This window comes from Xenopus laevis, chromosome 6S, assembly GCF_017654675.1.
Source record: "Xenopus laevis strain J_2021 chromosome 6S, Xenopus_laevis_v10.1, whole genome shotgun sequence".
Taxonomy (NCBI): domain Eukaryota; kingdom Metazoa; phylum Chordata; class Amphibia; order Anura; family Pipidae; genus Xenopus; species Xenopus laevis.
In genome coordinates, this window is record NC_054382.1 from 25,203,511 (window position 1) to 25,215,643 (window position 12,133).

Genomic DNA, 12,133 nt, shown 5'->3' on the forward strand with positions numbered 1-12,133 from the left:
TCAGAAAACCAATCAGAGAGACAGGAGAAGGACAAATTTAAATGGTAAATAAACTAGCTTTTACAATGACCTTTTTACTTTTTTTATGGCAAATGGGTTTTCTAACTCTATGAGAGCATTTTTAGTGGTTTAATAAGATTTGAACATTGAAGGTGAACAACCCCTTTAAGATCAGCCCATTTCCAGATATCATGTTTCTTTTTAGTCAAAAAGAAACATTTTTATAAACATGCCCCTTTAAGAGTATGTTATAATGTATTGTTATTATCTGTTTATATATATTTTTGCTTCATAAAGCTCAGCTTGACTAAAGCACCAGATATGATGAAACATTGATAATAGAATTAATTACATTACAATTAATGGCATTGCTGGTTTATATGTTGATAGATAAGATTCTCATATTCATTCTACTTTCTGTTTTTTTTTTCCAGAATAAACTATCTGAAGGCCGTGGAAGACCCTCTTGCCCAGCACACCCATGTGTCTTCATTCATTTATCTTTATCATCTGACTATTTAAATTTTTGGAACCAGTTCAGGTAAGAAGATAATTCTATTGTCTTTTAACCCTTAAATCAGCATTTGCATGACCTTCATGTGAAACATTCCATTCTCAGATTTTATTATTGCAATGCAGAGACATGACTAAGCCCTTTGGATGTGCTAATATGTAGGGATGCATATTGAATGTATATTGAGTGCAGGGCAGTCACCCAATCAAAATGCTAGTCTCTCAAATAAAATACACATAGAAAAGCTTATACGGCATGAGTCTTATTTGTAGCTTTGGAATCAGTTTCTATTTGTTCTACTACACTTAAATGCCAGCATTCAGTGATATCTATAGGCAGATATAGATAGATAGTTAGATAGATAGATAGATAGATAGATAGATAGATAGAGTAGATAGAGTAGATAGATAGATGACAGACAGATAGATACAGTAGATAGATAGATAGATAGATAGATAGATAGATAGATAGATAGATAGATGATAGATGATAGATAGATACAGTAGATAGTTCCAGTAGATACAGAAGATAGATAGATAGATTCATTAGATAGATAGATCCAGTAGATAGATAGATAGATAGATAGATAGATAGATAGATAGATAGATAGATAGATAGATAGATAGATCAGATATATACAGAAGATAGATACAGTAAATTGATAAACAGATACAGTAGATAGATGATAGATAGATATAGATACAGAAGATAGATAGATACAGTAGATAGATAGATAGATACAGTAGATAGATACAGTAGATAGATACAGACGATAGATACAGACGATAGATAGATAGATAGATAGATAGATGATAGATAGATAGATGATAGATAGATAGATAGATAGATACAGTAGATACATACAGTAGATAAATACAGAAGATAGATACAGTAAATAGATAGATAGATAAATTAGATAGATCCAGTAGATAGATATAGATACAGAAGATAGATAGATACAGTAGATAGATAGAAACAGTAGATAGATACAGAAGATAGATACAGTAGATGATAGATATAGTAGATAGATAGATAGATAGATAGATAGATAGATAGATACAGTAGATAGATAGATACAGTAGATAGGTATAGTAGATAGATACAGAAGATAGATACAGTAAATAGATAAATAGATAGATACAGTAGATAGATAGATACAGTAGATAGATAGATAGATAGATAGATACAGTAGATAGAGTAGATAGATAGATATATAGATAGATAGATACAGTAGATAGATATATAGATATATACAGTAGATAGATACAGTAAATAGATAGATACAGTAGATAGATATAGTAGATAGATACAGTAGATAGATCTAGAGGCATAAAGCTAAATGGCCATTATGACATCATTGGGTATGTTCACTGTGACATCATCGGTATGTTCATTGTGACATCATCGAGTATGTTCATTGTGACATCATAGGGTTGGTCATTGTGACATCATCGGGTATGTTCATTGTGACATCGTATGATCATTATGACATCATCGGTATGATCATTATGACATAATAATCTGTGCAACTATTAAACTGTCCAGCTAACAGTGAACTCATTTCATGCATAGAGCTTGAAGTGAACACTTCTTGTTAGTGAACACATCTTGCTTCTGTGCATATCAAAAAGAACTGTGAGTAGAAAAATTATATTTGTGTTTTTGGCTATATGTGTTTATGTTATATTTATCTAAATGACTTTGCAATGTTGAATTTCCCTGATCTGTAATCCTTATATATTTATATGTATTTATTGATGTCTAGATATTCATGGGACTAACCTACGGGCTCAATATAACTACAATTATTAGTTGTTCTAATGTTCTATATACTATTGAAGGGGAAATTGTGTGATTGTGGTTTTCAGGATTGTATCAAAGGGAAAACATGAAAAAAATTTATATCTTGCCTAAAACCTGTTGAGATGCAATGGGATGGGTATTTTCAACATTCAAGCAAGTTTATTTGATTTATTGTTTGGATTGCATTGAGATTTGCATTAAGATTAGCCCATTTTAGTCAAAAAGAAACATTTTTATAAACATGCCCCTTTAAGAGTACGTTATAATATATTGTTATTATCTGTTTATATCTTTTTTTTGCTTCATAAAGCTTGACTAAAGCACCAGATATGATGAAACATTGATAATAGAATTAATTACATTACAATTAATGGCATTGCTGGTTTCTATGTTGATAGATCAGATTCTCATATTCATTCTTCTTTCTGTTTTTTTTTCCAGAATAAACTCTCTGAAGGCCGTGGAAGACCCTCTTGCCCAGCAATGATGGGTTCCATGCGTCTTCATTCATTTATCTTTTTCATCGGACTACTTCAATTCTTTTTTGGAACCAATTCAGGTAAGAAGATAACTCTATTATATTTTAACCCTTAAATCAGGATGATTACAGCCATATGAAATGCTGTATGAACTCTTATGTAGCAAATGGTCGAAGACACATTTTTAAAGAGACAGTACATGATAAATTTCGATATTAGAATTTTAGAATTTTTTTAAAATTCTAATCCAATTTGGACTATTCCTTAGTCGAAGTACACATAAAAAAGCTCGAAATTTGAATTTTTTTAATTTTCAATTTTCACTTTGACCCTTGATAAATCTGCCCACGTAATGTAACTACACTTAGAGGCAGATTCATATTCAAATTTTTGTTTTTTAAGGTCAAAACTCTCACTCACAAATTCGACTATTCGCCAAATAAAACCTGCTGAGTTCATGTTTAAGTAAGTGGGAGAGGTCCAGGGACCAATTTGAATGTTACTAGCCTTCCTAGTTACTAGCCTTCCTGACAAACAACTCTATTCGATTCGAATTAGATTCTAATTTTTGCATCGGTAACATTTGTGTGAATTTTACATATTCAATATTTTTATTAAATAACCCCCGATTGAATTTCGAGTATTTCGGACTTTCGGGATCTCAGTTCACCGCAGCCATCTTCCTGAAGACCCAGAAGATGGCTGGCGTTAATTGCGATCCCTGAATCTGCGCCGAGGGGTAAGTAAAAAGTTAGGGCCATTTCCCGGGGGGGGGGGCTTCATATGCTAGGGGGTAGGGTTTTTTTAGTTACAGTTGAATTCTCCTTTAAGGTGACAAAAAGTGACAGAGCTAGGTTGAGGTTCTCTTTCAAGTTAGTAATTGTGTGTTTTTCCTTTTTCAGCTCTGAAAGTTGAAAACTTTCGTCTATTCAAACCGAAGCTGATATTGAAAGCAGATACTTGGAATATTATACCATGTGCCTTTCATACAAGGCATCCCCTGAATCCGTCACACGTCAAATTGGAATGGGGTTTCATCCCAAAGGGCAGAAAGGATTACCAACCTTTAGTGCGTCTATACGGAGATCATGTCAGAACGGCATTGCCTGCTTTCGCGGATAGATTCCAACTTTTTAAACCCCTAGTGGCAAAAGGGAACTGTTCGCTGGTCATCAATCCCACAGTCATTGAAGACAGTGGCACTTATCAGGTTACACTGACGATAAAAGAAAAGGTGTTCAAGCCCCTTTCGTCTATAAAAATTCAAGTTGTGCATCAACTCAAAGGTAAATTAAGGGAGAGACTGTATTGTAAACCCAATATGTACGGGCACATTTACTTAGGGTCGAATATCGAGGGTTAATTAACCCTTGATATTCGACCGTCGAAGTAAAATCCTTCGACCTCGAATATAGAAGTCGAAGGATTTACCGCATTTCCTTCGTTCGTGCGATCGAAGGAAAAATCGTTCGATTAAATCCTTCGAATCGAACGGTTCAAAGGATTTTAATCCATCGATCGAACGATTTTCCTTTGATCAAAAAAAGCTAGGAAAGCCTATGGGGACCTTCCCCATAGGCTAACATTGGTGCTTGGTAGGTTTTAGGTGGCGAAGTAGGTGGTCAAAGTTTGTTTTTTAAAGAGACAGTACTTCAACTATAGAATGATTTTTAGTTTGAAACGTTCGATTCGAAGTCGTAGTCGTAGGTCGAAGTAGCCAATTCGATGGTCGAAGTAGCCAAAAAAATACTTCAAAATTCGAACTGTTTTTTACTCTATTCCTTCACTCGAGCTAAGTAAATGTGCCCGTAGTGTATTCACCTTCTAAATATATCTCAGGCATGCTACCTACATGTGTTTAGTTCTGGATCTGAGATTCACCTACAGTAATTGTTTTGCTTTTCAGGTGGATCACGGTCAGCACGTATGAATGATGAAACAACGACAAAACCTACAAGCACCACTATAGCACCAAACCAAGAAACAACTGCAACAACAGCAGATGACAGGGATTTCATTGACAAGACCATCCTCCCAGGTCTTAAAGGAAAGGAGAAGATCTTTGGTATATCAGTGATAGCTGTTGCATCGTTCCTTGTTTTATTCTCACTATTAGGACTCTTTGTATGGTAAGTAAAATTTCCTTTATCTTGCTCTAGAATATAGAACATCGGACAAAAAAGTGTACAATAAATAGCCAAGCAAGATCAACTTTGGTTATTTTTTTCGGCTACTGCCTTACTATGCCAAGAAATAATCCTTCCGCTTATATCCACACGCTCCTATGTCTGCACCCAGAGGCACTGCCTTGGCCTGGGGTCAGACACATGAAGCAAATGTAGGCAGATTATATAGTGAATAAAATACCCCCTCTTGTGAATTCTAAGGATATTATAAGTTACAGAGGAGTTTCATGACCATATAAAAAGACATCAGAAGTCACCGTTTATAACTGATGACATCAGAACTCACCATTTATAAGGATACAATTTACAAGATATTCATAGCTTTTGTGTATTATATATATATATATAATATTTCGCTACTCATGCATTCAGTGCTGGGCAGGTGGGAAGAGGTTCTATATAGATATATATATAAATGTCAGTACATAGTTCTGCAATGCTCAGAAATATGCGCAGATCACAGATCATTAAAATGTATTTGTATATGAAAATTTGGTGTTTAAAAATATTTTGCCGCCATTTAACATTTTTTTCCTTTTTTGCAGGTTTGCTGACAAGCAAATGAAGAAGGAAAAGATCGGCGATGTAGAAAGCCCACCATCCAGCTCATCTAGTGACAATGAGGAGGAATCATAAGGGAATATGAATTAAAGGGATACTGTCGTGGAAAAACATGTTTTTTACAAAATGTATCAGTTAATAGTGCTACTACAGCAGAATCCTGCATTGAAATCCGTTTTTCAAAACAAGAAATGGATTTTTTTATATCTAATTTTAAAATTTGCTATGGGGCTAGACATTTTGACATTTCCCAGCTGCCCTCAGGTCATGTGACTTGTGCTCTGATAAACTTCAGTCACACTTTACTGCTGCACTGCAAGTTGGAGTGATGTCATTACCCCTCCCTCCTACAAGCTGCTGTAATGTAAATAGAGCCTTGTCTGCTGAGCCTGTCAATTGAACAATAGGCAGGTATCAAGATAAGCTCCCACTGACACCACTTCAGAAGGACTGAAATAAGATAGTCCTGTGATCAGTGCCCCCACTTATGTTTCAAAAAATAAATATATATATATATATATATATATATACACACACACACACAATTCATTTTGGGCACTGGAAAAAATATTTTATATGGATAGTTTATTATATTTGTTTACACAAAAATGAATGGCAGAAACAAAGGAGTACACTCCCAGGACTGATGACAGGGAATAGAAAAAAAGGATAAAATAAGGAGGACATACTTGAAAACCAGGAAAATTTAAGAGGAAGTCTAGGAAGGGTTAAAATAGCTCATGAAAAGGAGGCAGTAAGTAGTTAATGTAAAAAGAAGTATTGCAGGCAGGAAAGGAGCAAGGTCTGTGTGAGGTGGATAGCAGAGGGAACTCACAGCTCCTTTACCTCATCTAGTAACCAGTAAAACTAACTAGGAAGGCAGCAAGGAGAGAAAGTTCCCCCCTCCAAAGGAAAGCAAAGAACAAACTTACAGAACGGCAGGAGCTTTGATAGTGTCTGTGGGAGGAGGGGCTGCTAGTGCAGCTGTAGAGCAGGACGTAGGAAAGTGAAAGTAATTGCTTCCCCGCAAACCATGTGACCTCTCTCCTCCAAACATCACACGCATGGGCAGAGAGGGGAGGGGGAGTGTACAGCATGTCATAGTGTGACCTGGCTTTTCATTACAAAGTGGCTGCCTCCAAGCACACAGGTAATGCTGTGCCTGCTGTTAGAGCAGCACAGGATGAATGTGTAATGAGCAGAAATGGAAGCCCCCATGACAAAATACAAACTAAAATAACTTATGCATGGATTTGTGGATTAACATTTTATTTGCCAGACTGTGTTTATGGATGTTTTTTTATAAAAATGCAAAAAAAAAAAAAAATTTTTTAAATGACGACAGATTCCCTTTAACAGAATTGACACAGCATTGAAGGCTTCAATGAATAGAAAAATACTTTTTATAATAAATATTATATATATATAATTTGAGGTCTTTGTATTTATTTCTTCACACTGTTTGTAGGGTTTTTAGATTTCTTTTTGAGAAGTGAGACCAGTATCAGTATATATTATATAGGTGATAGAGCTCGGCTATTGTAACAAACTTGTACATATATGTTGTGTAGTGTTTGGGCTCAGCCATTTAATAGAATTCCAGTATACTGTGTTCTGTATTCAGTATATAGGACAGTGGTACCATTTCTACAAATTGCAAACTTTGAAAATGCCCCATGCACCAAACATGGGGCAGAACATGTTCCTTAGGGGGTTTATCTAATAGAAGTAATTCTAAAACAACTGGACTTTCTGAGTAATCATTGAAGATGCTTCGCTACTCATCCGAGCAGCTTCTTCAGTTCAACTGACTCATGTGGGAAGTTCTCGGCATATAAACTCTTCCACTAATCCAACCACAATGGCACATTGTAACTCTTTTTCAAACTTGGGGGTATTGCACGAACCCAGCGCACATCAAAGAATCTCCCCTTGACTTATATGCAACCTTGACAGGTCTGAGATGCCAGATTTTCTGATTCAGACTTTTCCATCCTTGGGGTTTAATAAATTCTGAAAAAAAATGTAAAAGTCAGATTTTATTTAAAAAAAAAAAAACATACATGGGGCACATTTACTAAGGGTCGAAGTGAATTTGAAGTGAATTTTCAAATTCAAAAACTTCGAATTTCTGGGTACTTCGACCATCGAATAGGCCAAAATTTGATTCGAATTGAAAAAACTTTGAATATTCAACCATTTGAAAATCAAAGTACTGTCTCTTTAAAAAACATTGAATTCGCCACTTCACCACCTTAAACCTGCCGAATTGCTCTGTTAGCCTATGGGGACCTCCTAGAACCTATAGCCAATATTTGGCTAAGTTTTTAGAAATCAAAGTTTTTTTTGAAAATTGTTCGATTGGTTGATTAAATCGTTCAATTCTAAAGATTTCTACGATCGATCAAACGATTTTAATTCTGTCGAAAACAGCTAAATTCAAACAGAAAACAACACTTAGACTGTCGAATTTTTTCAATTCGATGGTCGAAATTCAAAGTTTTAGCACTATAGGCAATTAAGAATACTATTTCATGTGAAAATGTGATGTATCTTTTGCTCATGGTAATTGTTGCCTAATTTATAGTGCAGTAAATCTATAGCAAAGATTTGAAAATGGCAAACATGGCTAAACTATATTCACGTAGATGCACTAATCCATGTGTGTTAAAAGTATAGGAATTACACCCATATGTAATATAAGGCATGAAGTTTGCTCAGGAAAAGTAGTCCATGGCAACCAATAAGATGTTTCCATTTAAACAGGTGACTAGTAAATTCTACCTGCTGATTGGTTGCTATGGGTTATTGCCCCTGGGCAAACTTAGTGCCTTTTATTACATAACTTCATTAGTCTTTGGGGAAAAAAAGAGAAATTGGTGATTTTTTTAAAGAACTGCATTGGTGTTTATGTTCAATACTATTACTGTAGTTTACCTATAGTAAGATAGTAATATAGTAGTAGCTAATTGTTTAAAATACTTTTGTTAATCGTATCAAAAGCCCAAGTCCAGTCCTTAGTGGAGGCATTGGGCACTTCTACACAGACACCCCACGCCGCTTTCAGTATAAGAAATGCAACTATATTTAACAAGACAAGCAGAATGAACTATGTAAAATGCCATACATTTATATTTATTTTAAAAAAAATATATAAATATAAAAGGATATACATTGCTGTTTAATCTTATACATAAACGACACACAATACCAGCTACAGGGATTTTGTTATGGTTTTGAGAAGTAGGGTACTATTACATATTGACCAAAAGCAGAATTCCCAGAGTACTGGCACACATGGAGATTTGTTGTGGTACAGGTATGGGACCTTTTATCCAGAGTGCTCAGGAACTGGGGTTTTCCAGATAGCGGATCTTTCCAGAATTTGCATCCTTATACCTTAAGTCGACTAGAAAATGAAGTAAACTTTAAATAAACCCAAGTACAAGCTACTGTTTTATTACTACAGAGAAAAAGAAAATCATTTTTAAAAATTTGGATAGAATGGAGTCTGTGAGAGACAGTCTTTCTGTGATTCAGATCTTTCTGGATAATGGGTCTCTGAATTATGCATCCCATACCTGTAGTTCATGTTTACGATGGGCAAGAAATCTCATGAAAATGCGTTCTCCTTGCCAAAACATCACAGCGGTGATCCAGCTTAATATCAGGAAAATAAGGCAATGTTACTGGGATTCATTTGGATTGCTGCATAATGTATTTTAGGCACGGAGACAAGGAGAAAAGTGTCTTGTAAGTAAATCAGACTGAAAAATCCCAATAAGCATGCACATCCACATGCATCTGATCCATTTGCTGTTTTGATTACCCTCTGACAGGATAAAATGAGGCTAACGGAGGGGATACAGATACTACCTGACCCAATACAGAGACAATGATGCATTTTGTGTGGGGAATATGTGCCCAATTTAATGATATGGTAAAGGTTTATAGGGTTTACATGTCCATTAATGTATATGCTTATTTGCATAGTAAAAATGTGTTAGATTTGGGAAATGCTGGGTCTTTTTGAGACTCTCAAGTAATGCACACAAGATAGCAGCCAATGCAAGGCAGAAATTAATTAATGGCCTTTGAATTTATGTGACTGCTTACAAGTGCACAAGCAACCAATGAATTACAAGGGGAGGGCAGTATCAATGTCCATTAAGAACCAAGTAAGGGCAAAGCCTGAGAGTGATGATTTAATCATATAGGAAGTGCAGGTGTAAAACAGGCCACTCCCATCCTTCAGAAAACCAATCAGAGAGACAGGAGAAGGACAAATTTAAATGGTAAATAAACTAGCTTTTACAATGACCTTTTTACTTTTTTTATGGCAAATGGGTTTTCTAACTCTATGAGAGCATTTTTAGTGGTTTAATAAGATTTGAACATTGAAGGTGAACAACCCCTTTAAGATCAGCCCATTTCCAGATATCATGTTTCTTTTTAGTCAAAAAGAAACATTTTTATAAACATGCCCCTTTAAGAGTATGTTATAATGTATTGTTATTATCTGTTTATATATATTTTTGCTTCATAAAGCTCAGCTTGACTAAAGCACCAGATATGATGAAACATTGATAATAGAATTAATTACATTACAATTAATGGCATTGCTGGTTTATATGTTGATAGATAAGATTCTCATATTCATTCTACTTTCTGTTTTTTTTTCCAGAATAAACTATCTGAAGGCCGTGGAAGACCCTCTTGCCCAGCACACCCATGTGTCTTCATTCATTTATCTTTATCATCTGACTATTTAAATTTTTGGAACCAGTTCAGGTAAGAAGATAATTCTATTGTCTTTTAACCCTTAAATCAGCATTTGCATGACCTTCATGTGAAACATTCCATTCTCAGATTTTATTATTGCAATGCAGAGACATGACTAAGCCCTTTGGATGTGCTAATATGTAGGGATGCATATTGAATGTATATTGAGTGCAGGGCAGTCACCCAATCAAAATGCTAGTCTCTCAAATAAAATACACATAGAAAAGCTTATACGGCATGAGTCTTATTTGTAGCTTTGGAATCAGTTTCTATTTGTTCTACTACACTTAAATGCCAGCATTCAGTGATATCTATAGGCAGATATAGATAGATAGTTAGATAGATAGATAGATAGATAGATAGATAGATAGAGTAGATAGAGTAGATAGATAGATGACAGACAGATAGATACAGTAGATAGATAGATAGATAGATAGATAGATAGATAGATAGATAGATAGAGTAGATAGATAGATAGATGATAGATGATAGATAGATACAGTAGATAGTTCCAGTAGATACAGAAGATAGATAGATAGATTCATTAGATAGATAGATCCAGTAGATAGATAGATAGATGATAGATAGATAGATAGATAGATAGATAGATAGATAGATCAGATATATACAGAAGATAGATACAGTAAATTGATAAACAGATACAGTAGATAGATGATAGATAGATATAGATACAGAAGATAGATAGATACAGTAGATAGATAGATACAGTAGATAGATACAGTAGATAGATACAGACGATAGATACAGACGATAGATAGATAGATAGATAGATAGATAGATAGATAGATAGATGATAGATAGATAGATAGATACAGTAGATACATACAGTAGATAAATACAGAAGATAGATACAGTAAATAGATAGATAGATAAATTAGATAGATCCAGTAGATAGATATAGATACAGAAGATAGATAGATACAGTAGATAGATAGAAACAGTAGATAGATACAGAAGATAGATACAGTAGATGATAGATATAGTAGATAGATAGATAGATAGATAGATAGATAGATAGATAGATAGATACAGTAGATAGATAGATACAGTAGATAGGTATAGTAGATAGATACAGAAGATAGATACAGTAAATAGATAAATAGATAGATACAGTAGATAGATAGATAGATAGATACAGTAGATAGAGTAGATAGATAGATAGATAGATACAGTAGATAGATATATAGATATATACAGTAGATAGATACAGTAAATAGATAGATACAGTAGATAGATATAGTAGATAGATACAGTAGATAGATCTAGAGGCATAAAGCTAAATGGCCATTATGACATCATTGGGTATGTTCACTGTGACATCATCGGTATGTTCATTGTGACATCATCGAGTATGTTCATTGTGACATCATAGGGTTGGTCATTGTGACATCATCGGGTATGTTCATTGTGACATCGTATGATCATTATGACATCATCGGTATGATCATTATGACATAATAATCTGTGCAACTATTAAACTGTCCAGCTAACAGTGAACTCATTTCATGCATAGAGCTTGAAGTGAACACTTCTTGTTAGTGAACACATCTTGCTTCTGTGCATATCAAAAAGAACTGTGAGTAGAAAAATTATATTTCAGTTTTTGGCTATATGTGTTTATGTTATATTTATCTAAATGACTTTGCAATGTTGAATTTCCCTGATCTGTAATCCTTATATATTTATATGTATTTATTGATGTCTAGATATTCATGGGACTAACCTACGGGCTCAATATAACTAAATTATTAGTTGTTCTAATGTTCTATATACTATTGAAGGGGAAA

General features: G+C 34.4%; 1 protein-coding gene across 1 annotated transcript; it reads left to right on the forward strand.

The window, feature by feature from the left end:
* Positions 1-2,307: 2,307 nt before the first annotated feature.
* On the forward strand, positions 2,308-5,682 carry LOC121395014. Its single transcript, XM_041567476.1, has 4 exons — positions 2,308-2,876; positions 3,699-4,082; positions 4,703-4,925; positions 5,528-5,682. The coding sequence occupies exons 1-4, from the start codon at positions 2,801-2,803 to the stop codon at positions 5,616-5,618; spliced, it is 774 nt and encodes a 257-aa protein (XP_041423410.1). The 5' UTR covers positions 2,308-2,800; the 3' UTR covers positions 5,619-5,682.
* Positions 5,683-12,133: the final 6,451 nt, after the last annotated feature.

Bases quoted from the DNA above. Each gene is read 5' to 3' on its own strand.
- LOC121395014 (XM_041567476.1), top strand. From the start codon at position 2,801: ATGATGGGTTCCATGCGTCTTCATTCATTTATCTTTTTCATCGGACTA. The intron at 2,877-3,698 runs GTAAGAAGATAA...TTCCTTTTTCAG, and splicing joins CTTTTTTGGAACCAATTCAG to CTCTGAAAGTTGAAAACTTT. The intron at 4,083-4,702 runs GTAAATTAAGGG...TTTGCTTTTCAG, and splicing joins AGTTGTGCATCAACTCAAAG to GTGGATCACGGTCAGCACGT.